We start from the raw sequence: 22,995 nt of genomic DNA, 5'->3' as shown, positions 1-22,995 counted from the left end.
TGTCTGCTTTCAATACTTCTGCCAGCTAATGGCCCCAGGAAACGTAAGGGAATGAGCCCTGGAACTCAAGCGCTCTAACTGCAAGCAGGGGACAGTCTGTGGCTGCCTCCCCGACAGCTGTGGCTTTGCTTTTACAGCTTCAGTTCCTCAGGGTCAATGTGATCAGAAAATATCAGCATCTGTCTGGACTCTTTCAAGAAAGAGAGTGTGAATATGGTCACATATTCACATAACTTAGTATTATTATAAGTCACTGTTATTAATCTCTTCTGATGCTTAATTTATAAATGAAATTGTGCCATGGGTACGTATACAGAGAGAATATATACTATACATAAGGGCAACGTACCACCTGAGGTTTCAGGCATGTACTGGGGTGTTAACATAACCCCATGGATAAGGCGTGAGCATTTTTTCTTTTCTTTATTTTGGCATTATTTTTCTTAAAGATGCATGAAAGTGATAGTAAGCAGTGTTGAAAAAAGCAAGATACAGAACTGTAGGTATTATCTACAGCATAAATAAACCCCTATTTGAACACAATGTACGCACAGCAAAAAATAAAGTGAACTGAGGGTGAACCGTTTTGTTTCTCAAGCTCCTTTGAATAAACTCTGTGACATAAGGTCACATTTCTTCTTCATAGGCAGGAATTTCAAAAAGTTCACAGAAAATAGAATTAAAAGATAACTTTCCTGGCACGGTAGCCTAGTGGCAAACGTTCTCGCCTTGCATGCGCTGGGATCCCACATGGGCGCTAGTTTGAGTCCCAGCTGCTCCACTTCCCTTCCAGCTTCCTGCTTGTGGCCTGGGAAAGCAGTAGAGGCCTTGGAACCCTGCATCCGCATGGGAGACCAGGAAGAAGCTCCTGGTTCCTGGCTTCAGATCACCACTGTGACCACCTGGGGCGTGAACTACAGGATGGAAGATCTTTCTCTTTGTCTCTCCTCCTCTCTGTAAATCTGACTTTCCAATAAAGATAAATAAATCTCAAAAAAAAAAAAAAGAGATACTTTTAGGAGTAGATATTTGGTCTAGCTGTTCACACCAGAGTGCCAGAGGCAGTGCCCATCTCCAATTCCTGACCCCAGCTTCCCCCTGGTATGGGCTCTGGGGGACAGTGCTGATGACTTTTTTTTTCCCCCATCATATGCATTTCCACAAAACTTTTTGAAGATCTGGTAGCAGCATTTCAAAAAATTTTCTGCACCAAAATAAATTTACCTTTTACTCCATTTCCAGACAGCAGAAGACCAGATCCTCTGCACAGATGGGCTCCCGACTCACCATTCTTCTGCCTCTTCACTCTGCAGACATCCAGGTATCTGAGCCAGGCCTGCAGGCACCTCTGCTTTTGCCGGTACTGATGGTGTATCACCGCAGAGACCGCCTTCTCTCTCCCCCTCTGGCTTTGCAGAAGCTGCTCCTGCCACTGAGACCAAGCCTGTAAGCCCAGACGACAGTCAAGGTTTCAGAGAAGCAGCACAGCTGAGGAGGGTGAAGACAGACATTCTCCGGGAAGGACAAGATTTTTTTTTTTTAAGATTTATTTATTTTACTGGAAAGGCAGATTTATAGACAGAAGAAGATAAAGATCTTCCATCCACTGGTTGGTTCATTATCCAAGTGGCTCCAACAACTGTTAACTGAGCTGATCCCAAACTAGAAGCTTCTTCTGAGTCTCCCATGCTGGTGCAGGGTCTCAAGGATCTGGGCCGAACTCTACTGCTTTCCCAGGCCACAGTGAGCTGGATGGGAAGAGGAACATCCAGGACACGAATCAGTACCCCTATGGGATCCCAATGCTTGCAAGGTGAGGGTTTAGACATTGAGCCATTGCACAGGGCCCCAAGGACTGATCTTTGATCGGACTGCGGACCAGATATGAAAATGTAACAGCAGACAGTTCTATTATGAACTGTACACCAACATTACATAATCACTGATGTTAGATTTCTTGGATAGAATAATATTATGATCATATAGGAGGATGTCTTCATTTTTAGGAGATACAAGCTGAAGTGGTCAGTATAAACTTTATGTCTGGGCCTGGCATGGTAGCCTCATGGCTAAAGTGCTTGCCTTGCATGTGTAGGGATCCCATATGGGCACTGGTTTGTATTTCAGCTGCTCCACTTCCCATCCAGCTCCCTGCTTGTGGCCTGGGAAAGCAGTAGAGGATGGCCCACAGCCTTGGGACCCTGCACCTGCCTGGGAGAACCAGAAGACGCTCCTGGCTGCTGGCTTTGGTTCACACCAGCTCAGCACTGGCCATTGCGGCCATTTGGGAAGTGAACAGTGGATGGAAGATCTTTCTGTTTCCCCTTCTCTCTGTAAATGACTTTACAATAAATAAAAACTTTTAAAAAACTTTATTTCTTAAACTGTTCAGAACTTAGAGAAATGTAGCAAGGTGTTAATAAGCAGTTAAGTCAGGTGAAGCGTATATCATGTCTATCTTTTCTGTGCTGTTAATAGAAAAAATTTTCAGAGGACTGTCACAGAAACTCTTTCTGAAAGGAGTAAGCCAGTGATGCTCATAGCCACACCCACTTGCCATCCAGTCACTTTCCTGGTTCTCTCAAAGATCCTCAGAGGAGCCGTTTTCGAATCTCTCCTCTTTGAGGCCAGCTTTCTTAAACCTCCTGCCATCAGTAGGTTCCCCAAAGCTGCTCTTATCCAGCGCCATCAGTGATCTTTAATCTCCACGTCACTGGACGCAAAGGTCAACGCTAGGCCCTCGCCTCCCCTGGCCTGCCAGAAGCACTGGCTCAGCGGCTCACCCTTCCTTTCCCTGGCTTCTGGAACACCCGTGGGCCGCTCCTCCTGCCTGCTACTCATGTCCTCACAGGCTCCACCCTGGATCCTCTCCTCTCACTAAGCTCCTTCTCTTGCTTCCCTCCCCTCCTGCCGTGCCTGTAGATTCCACCTCCCCACCGGCTCCCTGGAGTCTCCCCACAGATACTCAGAAAGACCCAGCCAGCTGAGGAAACAGCTCAGGAGAGAGTTGCTCCAGTCTCTCCTCTCAAACTCACTCCTTCATTAGTCTTCTCCCCCCAAGCAACATGGCAACCCCACTGCTCCAGCTGCTTAACCTCAGACACGGGACTCTCCTGGAGTTTATCTCTGGAGGTTCATGTATTATTTCTGACAGCAAATTCTGTAGGCACTTCTGTAGGCACTAACGTCCACACTATGGCCTGAATCCAACTGCCACTTGACTAGCATCCTGGTCCAAAATCTCACCTAGAATTTTTGAACAGCTTTCTTTTTTTTTTTTTTTTTTTAAACTTACTTATTTCAGAGGAGAGGGAGTGCTCAACTGCTGGTAACCATCCAAATGCCTCAGGTGGCTTGGACCGAGCAGCAGGAACCCAACTACCCCAGCCATCAACCGCTGCCCTCCAGGGTCTGCACCGTCTGGAAGCTAAAGTCAGGCACGGAACCCAGGGGCTCTAACACAGGATGCCGATGTATCAATCCCCAGGCCCAACTCCTAGGCCCTCTGGTCCATTCCTAACAGAAAATTCCAAGTGGCTCTCCTTGGTTCGCTTTGCTTTGGTTGTTACGTCACTGCAACCCCTTCTTTCTACATGATCTTTCCCTTCGTGTTTTCTTTCATGTCAACTATCTCTCAGAGAAATCATCACTTACCCCTAACCCACAAGGTGAAGCCTAGCCTTACTGAGAGTCCTGTGTAATCTGCCTGCATCAGTATTGTCTTGACTATTCATGTCTGTCTCTAGATTTGACTCTGAATGACTTCTGGGTATTCCAACCTCAAACCATAAACACTTGCTATCACCAAAAATACAGTCAAATCTGTTCATGCACGCTTGCAGACAGCTATAAAAAGCAAATACTAAATATGTTCTGAGCCGCACTAGTTTAAGTAGAATGAAAGTGGCTTTCTGAAACGGGGAACTTGCTCGTCAATGACAGAAAACTGTTCCCACACGTACAGCGTATTCCCACTGTTTGCTTCTGTCTCCCCCCGAGGTGACAGCGCTGGTAAGGATTACTACAGTGTCTGTGGTTCTGGGAGCGGCTCTGTTCACATTTTCAGGATGCTGGGAATTAAACCCTGGCTCTGACCTTGGCTACACATGACCCTGAGTCAAGTAATTCAAAGCAATTCAACCTTGGGAATTTCCTCAGCAATAACTGAAAAAAAAATTAGAAAAAGCTTATGAAATCAGATGAAATAATGCATGCAAAGCACTTAGTCCAGCGCCCACCATGAGTGAGACCACAATGGAAGCTACTGTGGCTGCTACTGTTAATATTACTGGCAAGATAGTGTCTTATTTCCTTATTGCTGGCTCAGACAACCTCACGAGTTCAAGCCTCAGGGGCCAGCCAGCTTTCTCTTTAGGGGTCAGGTAAGCAGTGTTTTCATTTGTGCTGGCCTTTCAGTCTCCCTTGCAACCACTCGGCTCACTCCTTCCTGATAACACATACACTTAGGGGTGGGTCAGTGACCCCATAAAACTTCAGTGTACAAAAACAAGCAGCAGGCCAAATGTGGTAGCCCATCTCAGCTCTAGACAACTGGATATGCTGTTTGCATGTTATCTGCAAATACCTGCAGAGAGTGTGCAATATGCTATCAGTTTAGAGACATTCCTGGTGAGGAGATTAAGACGGAAGGTACTCTTCCTACATCTAGTAACAAGGGCTTTTAAAAACTCTCTTCTTCCTTGTTCTATTTTCTATAACTAACTTGCCAGTGCTGTAATTACAAGACAGACACAAGTAAGTGACAGCAATTCAGCAAGGATGTCAGAGACAGTTTCACTACACCATAGTTTGGATATAGGCCCGAGGCCTTTTTAACTTGCTGAAAACCAGTGGCTTCCCTAAAACTAGCCTCCTAAGATAAATAAAATGGTAAGGAAAAAAGAAGCTAGGTTTTTTTTCAGAAGTGGTTATTTCCTGTTCTCAGAATTTTCTCATTTGCTGCATAAGGAGGAAGTAAGAGTTCCCTGCTGTTTCATTCAGGTCTCTTGTTCAGTTCAATTACCAAATGCTCTCCGGAAACTGTCGCCCATCATGCCTGGGAGGGGCCTGGTGTGGTCCCGGTGGCGGTTTTCTGAGAGCTCAGCTCTCCCCATGGTTGCTGCCCCTGCCTCTCCCGAGCTCCCTCGGCCCAGTACAGCAACAGCAGCATGATGGCTTCCTCAGGGGCGTCTGACCCCCATGACTTTGTGGGTGTGGGGCTGACGCATGGACAGAGGACACCACGACCCAAGCCCACTGTACTTACCTGCAGTTGGAGGTTCAGAGCCCGGTGCTTCACAGCTGACGCCTGGAGGGCACGACTCCTGCAGGCCTGTCCCAGTCGCTGCCTCCACTTCCTCCACCCCACCCTGAAAGAGTAAACTGAAGGTCACCCGGGCAAGAGAAGGACAGTTAGGTGCCGGGTTTCAGATCCTCAGCTCTGGTCCTTCTTCACCGTGACATCTTCTAGGTTAGGACCTGCTAGATAAACTGTCCAGGAAAATACCCAACAGCTGTGAGAAACCAGCTGCGAAACAATTCTGGGGGCCTTCATCGTTACGGTGGGTTAAGCCACCTCCCGCAGTGCCAACATCTCATACGAACACTGGATTTGTGTCTTGGCTGCTCTACCCAGATCCCTGCTAGCTAACGGTCTGGGAAAGGCAGCCCAGGATGGCCCAAGTGTTTGGGCGCCTGCCACCCACATGGGAGACCCGGGGGAAACTCCTGGCTCTCTGCTTCAGTCTGGCCCAACCACACAGCCCTTATCAATGTGGTCATCCAGATAGCAGGTCTGAGGATGGAATCTGTCTGTCTGTCTGTCTCTCTCTCTAATTCAGTCCTTCAGATAGGTGGAATGATACAAACAAAAAATAATTCTGGAGCTGCTAAGGGTTGGAAAGTGATGGTCCCTAAGGTCAGATCCAGCTTAACTTACTCTAGACATTCTCTCTTTCAGCTAGTTTCTCTTTTTAAAATAACGATGATTACTGGAGCAGGCATTTGGTCCAGCGGCTAAGATTCCACTTGGGATACCCAGAGACCACATCAGTGTGTCACGGTTGGAGTCCCAGCTCAGTGGATTCCAGTTTCCTGCTTATGCAGACCCTGGGAAGCAGCAACCGAGGATTCACGTGGTTGTGTTACACTCAGACTAGAGTTTCCAGTCCCCGTGGCCTGGCCCAGATCCAGTTGTTGCACACAGCTGGCTACTAAACCAGCCAATGGAGGCGCTGTCTCGATTGCCTTTCAGCTAAACCGGTGAGTAAAAATAATTCTTGTCCACATTTACGGATCATCTGCACACTGATAGTGACTGCGGACTGCCCGCCTTGCTGGCTTCCTTCCCTTCCTATTGTCCTGGGCAGGCTTTCACTGCAGGCCTGGTTTCCTGCTGACTTGTTTCCATTCTGCTGCTGGACAACAGCTGTGAGACACCAGTTTGTGAGCTCTGCGTTCTGGCCACCCTCACTTGCCTGCTCACTCTACCCACATAGCCAAGGCCCTGCTGATTCAAATCACTCCAAGATCTCAAGCTCTCTCACAGCGTTATTTTTAAGTACTTGGCTCTCTGGAGACAATCCTAGCACCAACATAGTACCAGAACATTTTAAAGGTCTCAACAAACATATGTCAAACAAATGAATTCATTATATAAAAAATATCCACCATAGACTCAAAGTAGAACTGCACACTAATTAAGTATTTGAAAATACTTGTGAAGGAACATGCATGTGGCCTGGCGGCTGAGACACTGCTTGGGATGCCTGTGTCCCTTAGCTGAGTGCCTGGGCTTGAGTCGCCGCTCCACTCCCAAACACAGGTCCCTGTTGATGCACATCTGACAGGCAGCAAGTGACACCCCAAGGACTCAGGTCCCTGCACTGACATGGGAGACCCAGACAGAACTCTGGACAACCAGCTTGGGTCTGGCCCAGCCCAGGCTGTTGCAGGATCTTGCAGAGTGAACAGCTGATATTTTGCACCCTGCTAAACTCTCTGCAGACAGCACCATGTTTGTTCCCCATGACAACCCTGAAATATACTCAGCGGTGTGGCCATTTATTTCCCTGACAAAGAAATGACCCATTAATAGGAACGTGGAAACAGGGATTCAAACCCAAGACAATACTACAGCAAGACCTCTGCTCTCTTCCATATTCCAGGCCTTGATTGTTCCAGCAACAACTAGTTTCAATCTACCACCATTCAGCAAACCATGGTACCACCAGAGGGATGCACAAGGGTATCAGCCTTGCAATAAAGCAGCTCCCTGTTTTTCTAAAGACTTTATTTTTGGGGTCCGGCGGCGTGGCCTAGTGGCTAAAGTCCTCACCTTGCACGCGCCGGGATCCCATATGGGCGCTGGTCCTAATCCCGGCAGCTGCACTTCCCATCCAGCTCCCTGCTTGTGGCCTGGGAAAGCAGTTGAGGATGGCCCAATGCCTTGGGACCCTGCACCCACGTGGGAGACCTGGAAGAGGTTCCAGGTTCCTGGCTTCAGATCGGCACAGCACCAGTCATTGCAGCCACTTGGGGAGTGAATCATCAAACGGAAGACCTTTCTCTCTGTCTCTTCTCTCTGTGTATCTGACTTTGTAATAAAAATAAATAAATCTTTAAAAAAATAATTAAAAGACTTAATTTTTATTGGAAAGTCATATATACAGAGAGAAGGAGACAAGAAGATCTTCCACCTGCTGATTCACATCCCAAGTAGCTATAATGGCTGGAGCTGAGCCAATCTGAAGCCAGGAGCCAGGAGCTGCTGCTAGGTCTCCCACACATGTGTAGGGTCCCCTCCTCAACTGCTTTTCCAGGCCACAAGCAGGGAGCTGGAAGGGAAGGGGAGCAGCCAGGATACAAACTGGCACCCATATGGGATCCCAACACATATAACGCAAAGACTTTAGCTACTAGGCTATTACAATGGGCCTATTTTTTAAACTTTGAAAAAATGCATGTATTCAGTTGGGCTGGCACAGTGGTACAGCACATAAAGCTGCCACTTATGGTGCCAGCATCCCATACATATGCTAGTTCGAGTCCTGGCCGCTCCACATCCAATCCAGCTCCCTGCTTGTGGCCATTATGTTCCTGGGAAAGAGAAGTTGGCCCAAGTTCACGGGCTCCTACACCCATGTGGGAGAACAGAAGTTCTCTGCTTAGACTGGTCCAGTGGCAGCCACTGCAACTATTTGGGGAATGAACTCAAGGATGAAAGAACTTTCTTTCAGAAAAATAAATAAATTATATAGATACATCTCTTTCAGAAAAATATTTAATTGTGTATATACGTGTGTGTAATAAATTACATAGATATATAGATATATCTCTTTCAGAAAAATATTTAATTGTATATATATGTGTGTGTGTATTAACTGAAAGAATTAAAGAAGGAAGTGAAGAAGAGGGAAGAGAGAGCTCCAATCCTCTGGTCAACTCCCCAAATGGCCATACTGATGTCAGAACCCTAGAACGCCATCTGGGACTCCAGCATGGGTAGAGCGGCCCAAGTACCTAGACCATCTTTCACTGCCTTCCCAAGCACATAAGCTGGGAGGTGGATTGCAGCCATCATCAGGATTAGAACCTGTACACACATGGAATACCAGGACTTCAGGGAGCCTCTAACATGGGGTTTTTTTTTTAAAGATTTTTTTTATTTTTACTACAAAGTCAGACATACAGAGAGGAGGAGAGACAGAGAGGAAGCTCTTCCATCCGATGATTCACTCCCCAAGTGAGCCGCAACGGCCAGTGCTGTGCCGATCCGGAGCCAGGAGCCAGGAGCTTCCTCCAGGTCTCCCACACGGGTATAGGGTCCCAAGGCATCAGCCTGTCCTCGACTGCTCTCCCAGGACACAAGCAGGGAGCTGGATGGGAAGTGGAGCTGCCGGGATTAGAACCAGCGCCCATATGGGATCCCGGGGCGTTCAAGGTGAGGACTTTAGCCTCTAGGCCACGCTGCCGGGCCCTAACATGGGTTTTGATGCGGCTTCCCACATAGCTGCTGATGGCAGACAGTGGCAGCTGATCTGGGGCCCGATCGAGTGTACTCACCATAGGATACTCTGCTGCCTAAATTCCAGAGCAGCAGCATGCATCTCGAGCTTGGTGCGACGAACGACCACGTAGATCAGCCAGGATTTCCAGGCCCGTCGCACCTTTTGCCTAGCATCTAGACACATCAAAGAATTTTATTTTTATTTATTTATTTATTTTATTTATTTATTTATTTATTTATTATTTATTTATTTATTTTGTACAGGGTGAGGCAGCTGTATTACTTTGAATTAATGGCAAACGTTCAAAGTTCTCTGTACTCATCCATTCTTTGAATCCCTGAATCTTTCCAGCCTTCATGTGCCCCCTGCTGGAAAAGTTATGAAGTGCTACAAAATCAACAGGTACAGGGACAGGTGAAGAATTAGACTAAGTGAGGACACTGGCGTTAAGGAATTGAAGGAAGCCCAATGCACTTAACTGCTCAGAGTCTTCAGTGGGCCCAGTGTGACAGTGGCTAAACCCCATCTTGCATCCGCAGGGATTCCATATGGATGCTGGTTTGTATCCTGGCAGCTCTACTTCTTCACCAGATCCCTGCTTGTGGCTTGGGAAAGCAATTGAGGACATCCCAAGGCTTTGGGAACCTGCACCCACATGGCAGACCCAGAAGAAGCTCTTGGCTCCTGGCTTCAGATCACCTCAGCCTCTAGGCACACTTGTAGGGAGCTGGGTTCGAAGTGGGGCAGCCAGGACTTGAACTGGCATTCCCAATAGGGGATGCTGGTGTCACAAACCTAACCCCCTGCATCACACAACACCAGCCCTGTGAGCTAAGTGTTGAATCCAAGAGATAGGTATGCAGAGATTCAATCATCTTTCAATTGTGTAGATATTTAATATCTACCATAATATAAGCGCAAAGAAGGAAAACTTTCTAACAGTAAGTAGGAAAAGCAAGATGTAAGAAAACTATATAACTGGAAAATAATAAAAAAGACCAATAAAGGTCATAAAAAAGAATTTACTAGGTGTGGGTAGTGCAAAAGCCCATAGGTGTCCTTCTGTGGTAAATTCCATTTTCATTATGAAAGTACCACTCATGGGGTGGGAGACTGGGTGGGGATTCTCCCTCAATATCCCCCTTCATCTCAGATACATAAATAATATAATAAAAAAAATAAAAAATAAAAAAAAAACATACAATCTAAACACACACACACACAAAAAAAAGAAAGTTACCACTCATGAAGTCTTTTTTTAAGATTTTTTTTTTATTGCAAAGTCAGACATACAGAGAAGGAAAGACAGAGAGGAAGATCTTCCATCCATTGCTTTACTCCCCAAGCAGCCACAATGGCCAGAGCCGATGCGAAGCCAGGAGCCCAGAACCTCTTCCAGGTCTCACATACCAGTGCAGGGTCCCAAGACTTTGGCCCATCCTTGACTGCTTTCCCAGGCCACAACCAGGGAGCTAGAAGGGAAGTAGGGCCACCTAGACATGAATCAGCGTCCATATGAGATCCTAGCAATGCAAGGCAAGGATTTTAGCAACTAGGCTACAGCACCAGGCCCCATGAATCTGTTTTCTTTTTAGAATACAATGGGGATCCCAGACCCTATGGAATTGTGCCATAAAATTCAAAATTAAATATTTTAAATGTGGGCTCCAGGCTCCTGGCTTTGGATATTAGTTCTAACCATTGCGGCCACTTGGGGAGTGAACCAGCAGATGGAAGATCTGTCTCTACCTCTCCTTTTCTCTTAATGCCTGCCTTTGCAATAGAAATAAATCTTTAAAAAAAATGAACAAACAAACTATCTCTTGTTCTCTCATCATAATGAAATCCCTAAGAGAAAAATACAAGATCCCCAAACATTGAAAAACACAACACACTTCTATGGGATAAGGATGAAGGCTCAAGCTGAACTATAAACACTTAGTTTGTTACTGAGTGAAAACAGAAATCCAACATTAAAATAAACATGACAAGGATAGAGTTTAAACCGACTTTTAAAAAGACTGATTTATTTGAAAGGTCAAGTTACAGAGACATCAGAGTGATGCCTTCCACCAGCTGGTTCACTCCCCAAACTGCTGAACAGCCAGGGCTGGGCCAGGCCAAAGTCAACAGACAAGAGCATCGTCTGGTCTCCCACATGAGCGCAGGGGCCCAGGCACTTGGGCCATGCTCCATCCTTTCCCAGGTGCATTAGCAGGGAGCTGGGTTAGAAGTGGAGCAGCTGCGACTTGAACCATCGCCGATACGGGATGCTGGTGCTGCGCTGCATGGCTTCCATTCCTTGGTGAGGCTTCCCCTCAGACAAGGAGAGGGGAGGAACAGCAGGTATAAATGGTGAGGGTGTCTGGTCCCTGGCTGACCTTGTAATCAGAAGAACTGGAGGTGCCTGGAGGATGTTCAAGAAGGACGGCTATGAGGCATCACTAACCCAGGCTGTGTTTGTGTTTTGAAGGCAGACACAATGATCAGAGCTAAACTGGCTGCAGGATCATCAGGAGCAACGTGAATACTCAAAAATGAGCTCGGAGGCTGGAGTGGTGGCGCAGCCTGTGAAGCGGTCAGACACCATGACGGCATCCCATAGGGGTGGCCAGTTCAAGTCCCGGCTGCTGCCCTTCTGGCTGAGTTCCCTGCTAATGTACCTGGGAAAGTAGTGGAAGATGGCTCAAGTGCTTGGGGTACCTGCTCCCAGATAAAAGAAGCTGGGAGAAGTTCCTGACTCCTTTCTTTAGCCTGGTCCAGTCCCAGGCACAGTGGCCATTTGGGTAGTACCTTTCAAATAAATCTTAAAAAAAAAAAAAAAAGAGCACCATCACTGCGCTCCAGAGTTCGTGCAACCTGACAACATGGCCGGTGAGATGCAGGGCCGCTCCAGGTACGGGGAGACACACGGGCACCACACTGAACCAGCAGGCTCGGACAGACCAATCTACAGCAGTCAGGGCTAACTGTGCTTACGGCACCAAGACCACAATATGTGGAGAGACAACATAGGAATCTGATCACATGGAGCGTTCCACTGAGAAAATAGGAAAGGGAATTATCACACAGATCTTCCCCTCCGGCAGGTGCAGCTGTTGCTTAGGGTACCGGTAGCCCACACTGGAGTCTTGGCTCCTGTGCCTCCAGGAGAACCTCCGGCTAGTGCATCCTGAGAGGCAGCCGACGAGGGCCTAAGGACCTCGACTCCTGCTGCCCAACTGGGAGAACTGGATATGGACTCTGACCTGGCCCAGCACCTAGGAGTTCTACCTCTCCCTCCTTTATTGGCCTCTCAAAAGAGGAGAAAAGAAGAAGAGAAAGGAAAAAGTCTTCTTTCTGAGACATAGTTTGCCTGTCCTTCGAGCAAGAGTAAACGTGCGCCACGTCCTTGGGCTCGGGCTTCCTCCCCTCACCGTGCTCCTCTGCCATCAGGTACTTGTTCCTGCTCTCCTGCTGCTGCCGCACGTAGCTCTTCCAGTTCTGGAACATCAGGTTGTACAAGCAGTACCTGAGGAGGCAGCAAAGCAAACGGCATTCAGAACAGGAACGATTCCTACTCTAACACAATCAGTCTGTTCTCGCTGCAGAAGATAATAATACGGAACTTGGACTTCAGTTCAAAGTTCATGCCCGATGACCACAGTGAGGCCGATTCTCCCTCAAGCACAGCCGCCCTCCACACCTGTGAGCTGTTGCTGGGGACCAACGACAAGGCCCGACTCCTGAAGAACATCTTCCCTTCCACAATCCACAAGATCATGAAGCTTGTGAATACAGCTACATCTTTTCATTTTTTTTTTAAAGATTCATCTTTTTATCGGAAAGGCAGATTTACAGAGAGAAGGAGAGACAAAGGTCTTCCATCTGCTGGTCCACTCCCCAAGTGGTCACAATGGCCAGAATTGAGTTGATTTGAAGCCAGAAGTCGGGAGCTTCCTCCGGGTCGAACGCATGGGTGCCATCCTCCACTGCTTTCCCAGGCCACAAGCAGCGAGCCAGAAGGAAAGTGGAGCAGCTGGGCCACAAACTGGTGCCCACACGTGGGATTCCGGGCAGATGCAAGGCAAGGACTTTAGCTACTAGGCTACCACGCCAGGTCCTTACAGCTGCATCTTGATCAACTGTCCACACCATGGAAGACATTAGTTTTCCTTGCTATGAAAAATGGTCAATGACACGTCATCCTTTTTTCTTTCCTGATTCATGCACCACATACCATATACCTTTACCATCTTTATCACTATATTTTCACTATCCCAGTTCCTCAGACTTGGGTCAACTTCCACTGCATTCCCAGGCCATTAGCAGGGAGCTGGATCAGAAGTGGAGTAACTGGGACTTGAAACAGCGCCCATACGGGATACCATGGATACCAGCATCACAGGTGGCAACTCACCCCGTATACCATGGCTCCCGTCCCATTGATGTATCCCTAAATAGTCACAAATCAGCTCTTGGCTCCTGGCTTTGGATCAGCGCAGCTCTGGTCATTGTAGCTGCTTGGGGAGTGAATCATTGAATGGAAGATCTTCCTCTCCATGTATATATCTGACTTTGCAATAAAAATAAATCTTAAAAAAGAAATACACATATGAAAACCTCAAATCAAATAATTAGCATGACAAACATGTGCATGCATTCCTGCACTTAGGATATTGACTTTAAGAATTTGAAGAGGGCCCGGTGGCGTGGCCTGGCGGCTGGAGTCCTCGCCTTGGAAGCCCCGGGATCCCATATGGGCGCCGGTTCTAATCCCGGCAGCTCCACTTCCCATCCAGCTCCCTGTTTGTGGCCTGGGAAAGCAGTCGAGGACGGCCCAAAGCTTTGGGACCCTGCACCCGTATGGGAGACCCGGAGGAGGTTCCTGGTCCCGGCATCGGATCAGCGCTTACCGGCCCTTTGCGGTTCACTTGGGGAGTGAAACATCAGATGGAGGATCTTCCTCTCTGTCTCTCCTCCTCTCTGTATACCGGCTTTCCAATAATAATAATAATAATAATAATAAAAGAATTTGAAGAAAAATAAAAAGCAACCCAAAACTCTGTTCCTTTCAACCAGAAACATTCCAATAATCACTTTTGATAATACGTACATCATATATTTGACCAGGCGTAAACGAGCAAAGTGACATGACTGACCTGTAGTGACAGTCGGCTCGGACACAGAGTTTCCACTCCTGGTGGGAAACCCACCACTCTTCTTTCCACGCTTCAAAGACCTTCCGTAGGACTCGCTGACTATGGTAAAGTCTAGGGCAGAGAAAAAGAATCAAGTGCTCAATATGACATCTAATCCCAAATCACAGCTTTAGACTGCTGCTGCCGCCACCTCAAACTAAAGCCAAAACGACTTTTTTTTTTAAATAGGGGGTATGTAGTCCAAGTCTCGGACCCAGCTGTGAGGATGCTGCCTGGTTTATTCACACCCCACGGCTAGTTCCAGCCTGCTGTTTCCAACCCAGACTCGGGGTGATGCAAATCCTAGGAGACAGCACCTGATGGCTCAAGTACTGCAGATCCCAGCCAACCATGTGGAAACTAAGACGGACTAAGGGCTCCGAGCTTCAACCTACATCAAGCCCTGACTGTTGGGGGCATTTGGGAAGGGAACCAGGGGACAAAGATCTGTCCCTGCCTTTCTAGTAAACTGAAATTAAATTTAAATTAGAAACTGGCTAAGCATTTTTTCATTCTAGAAGAAAGCTCATTAATGTCTGGTTTTAGTTCCTGGCTCTAATTTCAAGCCCAAGCTTCTCTCCAATACAGACCCCAGGCTGCAACAGTGGTGGATCCACGAGCTGGACTGTTTTCCAGGTTCCTGGCTCCAAGCTCTTGCTGGCATTTCAAGAGTAAACCAGAGGATGGAGGCTCGCTCTCACTCTGTCTGCCTCACACTCCATCTCCCAAATAACTTTTTTAAGATTTTTTGTTTTTATTGGAAAGTCAGACATACAAAGGGGAGGACAGAGAGGAAGATCTTCTGTCTGCCGATTCATTTCCCAAGTGGCCACAACGGCCAGAGTTGCGCCAATCCGAAGACAGGAGCTCCTTCCGGGCCTCCAAATGGGTGCAGGGTCCCAAGGCTCTGGGCCGTCGACTGCTTTCCCAGGCCACAGGCAGGGAGCTAGATGGGAAGTGGGGATGCCAGGACACAAACCAGTGCCCATATGGGATCCTGACACCTGTAAGGTGAGGACTTTAGCCACTAGGCTACTGCATTAGGCCCGATAAATTAGTATTTTTTGCATTTCCAGAACTCACATGTTGGGATACAACATGTATCAGATTTATATGTGTGTACATACATTGTTTGTATATTCATATTATACACACATGCACATGTGCATAAGTGAGTCTATCATATATTAAAAGCATGAAAAAAGATCTTGAAAACCAATTTATTACCAGAGATTCAGTCTCAGGGAGAGACCACAGGAGACTTATTTCCTGAATATATTTCTGCAATATCTTAAAAATTTTGGGACACATTTACTCATAATTAAAAAAAATTGTAGGGCCCGGCGGTGTGGCCTAGCGGCTAAAGTCCTCACCTTGAACGCACCGGGATCCCATTTGGGCACCGGGTCTAATCCCGGCAGCTCCACTTCCCATCCTGTTCCCTGCCTGTGGCCTGGGAAAGCAGTCGAGGACGGCCCAATGCTTTGGGACCCTGCACCCGTGTGGGAGACCCGGAAGAGGTTCCAGGTTCCCAGCTTCGGATCGGCGCTTACCGGCCCGTTGCGGCTCACTTGGGGAGTGAATCATCGGACGGAAGATCTTCCTCTCTGTCTCTCCTCCTCTGTATATCTGACTTTGTAATAAAAATAAATCTTTAAAAAAAATTGTAATGCAAAAGAAACATTTGCACACAGCAGAATATATACATCTACCTCCTCTACTCTCCAAAATGCTGCTAAAATAACAGCAAATGAATTTAAGAGCATGTAAGCCCCTGAAGACAAAGTCAAAACCAGGAAGGAGGAGTCCACTCTGTTCTCCCATGTAGGTGCAAGGTCCCAAGGCCTTGGGCCATCATCTTCTGCTTTCCCAAGCCATAAATGGAGCTGCATCAGAAGTGGAGCAGCCAGAACACAAACTGGCAACCATATGGGATGCTGGCACTTACAGGTGGAGAGTTAGCCAACTGAGCCATCACACTGGCCCCACAAATAAGACTTCCTAAAACTAGGTCTTTTAAGATTTAATTTATTTTTATTGGAAAAGCAGATTTATAGAGAAAATCAGAGACAGGAAAAGTTTCCATCAGGGGCCCAGTGCCGTGGCCTAGCAGCTGAAGTCCTCGCCTTGAATGTACTAGGATCCCATATTGGCGCGGGTTCTAATCCCGGCAGTTCCACTTCCCATCCAGATCCCTGGGAATCATGGAAGAAGTTCCTAGCTCCTGGCTCTGGACCAGTTCAGCTCTGGCCATTTGGGGAGTAAAACAGAGGATGGAAGATGTCTTCTGTTCTTCCTTCTCTTTGTAAATCTTTCAGGTAAAAACACAAAATCTTAAAAAATAAAAAAAGCAAATCATCTTATTAAATAAAGCACAAGGTTAAAAAGCTTTCAGGTTGCCAGGTAGAACACTGGCTAGTCAACGGCCCCTGACAAGGCCCTACTTCCTCATGAGCACGGACACAGAGCTCAGGTAGACTGCTCGGCCTCCCCTAGAAGCTGAAAGTGGCCAGTGATAAAGCTCAGGCTAAGGAGACAGCAGCAGACATCACCAAGACCTTCCAAGGGATCGTCTTCCCTGCTAAAGAGATAAACAAGATACGGGTATTTGGCCTAGCCATTAAGAGGTCAGTTAGGTTATCCACGCTGGCTACTGGAATACTGGGTTTGATTTCCTAGTCCAAGACTCTGATTCCAGCTTCCTACTGGGAGGCAGTGATCAAGGCTTAAATAGTTAGGTCCTTGGCACTCAAACAGGATACCTGGATTGACTTCAACCACACGTCATGGCAGACATTTGGGTGTCAACTGGCAGAGGGCAGCAGGAGAGAATCTACAACACCTGCTAACACTTCCACTTTTACACAGCAATTAGAGCCACCGCTGCAGCACCAGCAGCCCATACAGGTGCCAGTTCAAGTCCCAGTGACTCCACACCAAATAAAGCTCCCTGCTCATGCACCTGGGAGAACAGTGGAAGATGGTCCAAGTGCTTGGGGCCCTCCACCCACATGGGAGACCTGAAATAAGCTCCTGACCCTGGGTTCGAACAGGCCCAGCTCAGGCCATTGCAGACATTTGGGGAGTGAACCAGCAGGTAGAATCTCTGCCTCCATTTCTTTCTCTAACTCAGCCTTTCAGGTAATTAAATTAATCTTTAAAAAAGAAGAAACATTGGGCTGGTGCTGTGGCATGATAGGCTAAGCTTCCATCTGTGACACGGCATACCATATTGGTGCCAGTTCATGTCCCAGCTACTCTACACTTCTTATCCATACTGCTTATGACCTGGGAAAGCACAGGAGGACGGTCCAAAGCCTTGAGAACTTGCACCCTCATGGGAGACCCAGAAGAAGCTCCTGGCTCCTGGCTTCAGATTGGCTCAGCTCTGGTAGTTATGCTTATTTGGAACGTAAACCAACGGATGGAAGATCTTTGTTTTCTCCGTCTAACTGTAAATCTGACTTTACAAAAGTAAATCTTTTTTTTTTAATTAAATTTGGAAGCATGGTCAACAACACACATGAACTTAGGTAACAGAAATTACGTTCAGTGAGATAGCCAGGAAGAAAAACACAAATACACAGTATCACTCATATGCAAGCTCTCAAAAGGCCAATCTCGAACAAGTTTAAACTACAATAGTGGATACCCTAGGAAAATGGTAAATACTTGGATTTAGAAGTATTCTAACTACTCTAATGTGATGATTATATAATGTACACATGTATGGAAACAGTACATCATATCTGGTAAATGTACATGTAATATGTGTTAAAAAACCCACAAAACCCTACTATGAATTCCACAGAAATCTGGAGTTTTGAGCTAATACAACCTGGCCTGAGAGGGAAATACTCTTCCGAAGGTCACGCGGATCCACCGATACAAGTACTTCCTGCCCACACACCTGCAAGAAGGCAAGAAAGAAGATATGCATCTTAACATTCTGTGTGGGCACAGGCTTAGGGTTTGGTGTACCACTTAAGCTGCCTACATCTTACACTGGAGTGCCGCGGTTTGAGTTGGCTCTACTCCCGATTGCAGCTTCCTGCTAAGGCAGTGCCTGGAAGGCAGCAGGTGACAGTTCAAGCGGTTGGGGACCTGCCACCCATGTGGGAAATCTGGATGAAGCTCCCAGCTCCTGGTTTTGGTTGCCTAACCTGGGCCTTTCTGGGCAGTCAGGAAGTAATTCATGGAACTGTCTCTCAAATCACATTGCTCTCTCAAGTAAATACTTTTTCTTTTTAAGGAAAAAAAAAATGAACGGATATCTACAGTTCCAAACTCCATGAGGGGGCCATTGCTGGGGTGCAGTAGATTAAGCACCCACATCCCATAGGAGAGTCAGTTTGAGTCTAAGCTGTTCTACTTCAGATCCAGCTCCCTGCTAATGCGCCGGGGAAGGGAGCACATGATGGCCAAGTACTTGGACCACTGCCATCCATGTGAGACCCAGATGGAGTTCTAGATTCCTGGCTTTGGTCTAGCCCAGGCACGGCCATTGTGGCCTTTAAGGAATGAACTAGTAGACAGAACACATTTTTCTCTCCCTCTATGTAACTGTGCCTTTCAAATAAATAGATCTTAAAAACAAACAACACAAAAAAAACTTGCATGTGGCATACATCATCAATTTTTTAGAAAGGTAAGAGTATCTTTAACATCTCAGGAGTGGGCCAGTGTTGTGGTACAGCTGGTTAAGCCACTGCCTACAACACCAGCACCCCAGCTAAGTACCAGTTCAACTCCCAGTGCTTCACTTCCGAAGCAGGTCCCTATTAACATGCCTGTAAAAGCAAAGGAAGTCTTGGTCCCAGTACTTGGACCCCTGCTACCCTACATGGAATACTCAGAAGGAGTTCCAGGCTCCTGGCTTTAACCTGGCCCAGCCCTGGCCTTTGCAATCATTTATGGAATAAACTGATGGATGGAAGTTCTCTTTCAACTACATAATACATTTTTTTCCAAAAAATTGAGTTAAAAACAAAAACCCAGGAAGATGACACTAGCATGAGTTCATGGTGACATCAACCTTACAACAAACCAAGGATAGAATGGTAAAGACTTACAAAGCTAAAACCAAACCAACTGTATGTTAAAAGCATTTTTAAGGGCGAATATTGTGGCAGAACAGGTAAAACCAGTGCTTATGATGCCAGCCTCCCTTGTGGGCACAGGTTTGAGTCCTGGCTGCCTGGGAAAGCAGTGGAGACGGCCCACGTGCCTGGGTCCCTGCACTCAAGTAGGAGATGTGCGAGGAGATCCTGGATCCTGGCTTTGGCTTGGCCCAGGGCTGGGGATAGAACTAAGAGAAGGAAGATCTCTCTCTCTCTCTCTGGTTCTTCCTCTCTCTGTGTAACTCTTTGAAAACACATATACATTATATATACAGTCAGTGAAGAGATAAAGACTTAAAGTTAACACAAAGGAAGGATATGACAGTTCTCCCTATTATTCTTCCTGCCTAAAATACTTAGCAGATCTCCCTAAACCAGAGAGTGACTGTGTATTCCCAGCACTCTGGTCACACCCTTCATGTGACACATAACTCTGCATCAGTCATGGCCTTGCTTGGGTGGCTGCCACTCCCTATGCACTATGAACCAGCAAGGTGGCCCCGGTCTTGTAGCATCCCCAGTAGCCAGCACAGTGCCTGGTCCACACCCTTGGAAAGGTGTCTGTCGGGAGTCAGCATTGTGGTGTAGCAGGGAAAGCCACCAACTGTGGTGCCAGCAGTCCAGGCACCAGTTCAAGTCCTGGCTGCTCTGCTTCTGATCCAGTTCCCTGCTAATAGCTCGGGAAGAAAGGTGGAAGTTGGAACAAGTGCTCTGCTTGGGCCCCTACCACCCGTGTGGGAGACCTGGAGTTAGCTCCTGGCTTCAGCCCGGCTCAGCCCTGGTCATTGCAGCCATCTAGGGAGTGGAGGGAGCAGTGGACTGAAAGACCTCGGTCTTTCTCTGTCTCTTCCTCCCTGTAAATCTGACTTTCAAACACATAAATGTTAGGAAAGGTGACAGCCTTCTCCAGCTCAGCTCTTTTTGGGCTTGGGACATCCTTCCTCCTGCCCTGTCTTAAATTCTGTTATTTTCCTCCAGAATCCAGTATCAATTCTTCTTCCTCCAAAGGTCGCTGCTGACTATAGTAGTGGGGCTGATCTTGCCATGTATGCCTGGGTACCACGCCCTTCCCACGGCATTTACCACACCTTGTAACTGTGGCTTAACATTTGGCCAAGCATATTTGATTTTAAATGTTCCTGCAGTTATGGATAGCTAAGAATGCTGACTGTATATGCTTAACATTTAACATAATACCTGGTAGAGTTGGCATCAACCAAGCTGCACTGAATGAATAAATGGACGCCTTCAATGCACAACATTCATTTTTTCTTGGCCTTAATGTCAGCTTTCCCTGGAAGAATACAGTTTACACAAGATAGGGCACAACTGGAGCACATGAGTAAAATGACAGATTTTATGTCCACAGATTCTTCAATACCCTTTTCTTTTGAAGATTTTGATATAAGGAGTAGGCATCAAGTCCTCCAACTAACCACTAGAAGAGAATAAGGATTCCCTCATTTTAACCAAGGCGAATGAAAGGAGAAAAGCTCCTGCCCCCGGGGTCACACACTCCAGTGCTCACCTGACGCGCAATTCTCTCAGCCGGCCCTGTCGTATCCTAGTCCGGGAGGTGAGATGCTGTGCTGGATGGCTGGTACCAGGCAGCTCCCTCCGGATCCCCGAGAAGGCAGACCTCCGGTTGGATATCATCTTTGGAGAAAAAGGCTTCTTGAGGGCACCACCCCTGAAAGACCTTCAGTTGGGGAAATGCAAAGGAGAAAATAAAAAGATGGCTACATGTGACGCCAGTACCACTTCACACACAGGTAAGATGAAACAGATAAGCTCACTGAACCTGATCCTAGCCCATCTCAGGCAGAAAGATGCTGCCAGTTACTGCAGGTTAACGCTGCTGAGTCTGCAGGGAGCACAGGGCAAGAGGGCACCCTGGAGTCACAGGCCCGATAGATTCTTTTTTCTTTTGTGTTTTTAAGGGAACTCATCCACAAATTAGAAAAAGCTTCCTTTATACGTAAGGAAAAAAAGAGAGAGCAGGCCCACGCAGTAGCCTAGCTGCTAAATTCCTCGCCTTGCACATCCTAGGATCCCATACGGGCACCAGTTCATGTCCCGGCAGCTCCACTTCTCACCCAGCTCCCTGCTTGTGGCCTGGGAAAGCCATCGAGGACGGCCCAAAGTTTTGGGACCTTGCACCTGCAGGGAGACCCAGAAGAGGTTCCAGGTTCCTGGCTTTGGATCGGCGCAGCACCGGCCACTGCAACCACTTGGGGAGTAATTCAACTGACAGAAGAACATCCTCTCTGTCTCTCCTCCTCTCTGTATATCTGACTTTACAATAAAAAATTCGTATCATGTATATGTAACTGCCTTCAAACCACAACTGATGCAGAAATAACCTTGTTCAATAAATTATCATGATTAAAAAGATTTTTCAGATAATGTAGCGGAGTTATTAACATGAAATCACATAAATTTATTAAACAATAAATTGCTGGTTTCTAATGTCATCTAAGAAACATTAAGAAATTATCTTTTACCATCAGAAAGGAAAAAGGCTGGCTGGTATTGTACCGCAGCAAAGTAAGCCACTGCCTTTGGTGCCAGTGTCGCACATGAGCGCTGGTGTATCCCAGCCACTCTGCTTCGGATCCGGTTCTCTAGCACACCTGGGAAAAGCAGCAGCAGACCCGACTGCCGGGCCCTTGCCACTCACATTGGAGACCCAGACAGGGACCCAGCCTCTGGCTTTGGCCTGACACAACCCTGGCTGACATGGCCATTTGGGGAGTGAACCAGTACATGGAAGATCTCTCTGTCGCTCCCTCTAACTCTGCCTTTCAATTAAGTAAATATTTTTAAATAAAAGAAGAGGAAAACAGAGAGACAGAAGCCTGTAGTGTTGGTAATTTTTATTTTCTTCCAAAGATTCATTTACTTATCTGAAAGTCAGAGTTACAGAGAAAGAATCTTCCATCTACTGGTTCACTCCCGAGATGGTTGATGGCAAGTGCTGGGACAGGCTGAACTCGGGCGCCGAGAGCTTCATCCAGGTTTCCCACATAAGTAGAAGGGGAACCAAACTCCTGTACCTTCCTCCACTGCTTTTCCCAGGCCATTAGCAGGGAGCCGGAGCAGAGGCAGGGCAGCCAGAATGTGAATCGGAACCCATATGGGATGCCAGCTGTGCGAGCAGCAGCACAGCTACTCTACAACATTGGCCTCTGTGGGGCTGGCCACTGGGCGAAAAACAAGGGGGCCCATAAGAATCTGCTTGTAACGACTACCTTTATAACTAAGCAGCAACAAAATAAAACCCAAGCAATAAAATAAAAATGCATAGATTTCAATGATACATGTAAATAAATCAATAAATAAACAAATGGAGAAAGTTCTGCTTTGTAGTAGAATGCCAACAAACTTGGAGAGGATTGTAAAGTCATCATTTAAGAACTATTATAAGGGTCCAGCACAATGGCTCAATTAGCTAATCCTCCACCTTCAAGTGCTAAGATCCTGTACAGGTGCTGGTTCATGTCCTGGCTGCTCCACTTCCCATCCACCTCCCTGCTTGTGGCCTGGGAAAGCACTAGAAGATGGCTCAAACCATCAGGACCGTGTACTCGCATGGCAGACCCAGAAGTAGTTCCTGGCCCCTGGTTTTGAAATGGTTCTGCTCCGGCCGTAGGAGCCACTTGGGGAGTGAACCAAAACATTAAAGAT

General features: G+C 47.1%; 1 protein-coding gene across 6 annotated transcripts in view; it reads right to left on the bottom strand.

The window, feature by feature from the left end:
* SFI1 (SFI1 centrin binding protein) overlaps positions 1–22,995 on the bottom strand; it is a 61,746-nt gene that overhangs the window by 29,059 nt on the left and 9,692 nt on the right. For 5 of the 6 annotated variants that reach the window (XM_058656941.1, XM_058656943.1, XM_058656939.1 and 2 more), the window contains exons 3-9: positions 20,837–21,007; positions 18,027–18,098; positions 14,150–14,260; positions 12,425–12,519; positions 9,064–9,181; positions 5,267–5,369; positions 1,288–1,444 (exon numbers count right to left, since the gene is read on the bottom strand). In XM_058656941.1, coding sequence (XP_058512924.1) covers positions 1,288–1,444; positions 5,267–5,369; positions 9,064–9,181; positions 12,425–12,519; positions 14,150–14,260; positions 18,027–18,098; positions 20,837–21,007 — 827 coding nt within the window. The remainder of the gene's footprint in view (positions 1–1,287; positions 1,445–5,266; positions 5,370–9,063; positions 9,182–12,424; positions 12,520–14,149; positions 14,261–18,026; positions 18,099–20,836; positions 21,008–22,995) is intronic. The other variant, XM_058656944.1, reaches the window with a different exon arrangement.

Source organism: Ochotona princeps, chromosome 29 (genome assembly GCF_030435755.1).
Source record: "Ochotona princeps isolate mOchPri1 chromosome 29, mOchPri1.hap1, whole genome shotgun sequence".
In the NCBI taxonomy this organism is placed as follows: domain Eukaryota; kingdom Metazoa; phylum Chordata; class Mammalia; order Lagomorpha; family Ochotonidae; genus Ochotona; species Ochotona princeps.
This window is presented reverse-complemented; position numbering and strand designations above follow the sequence as displayed.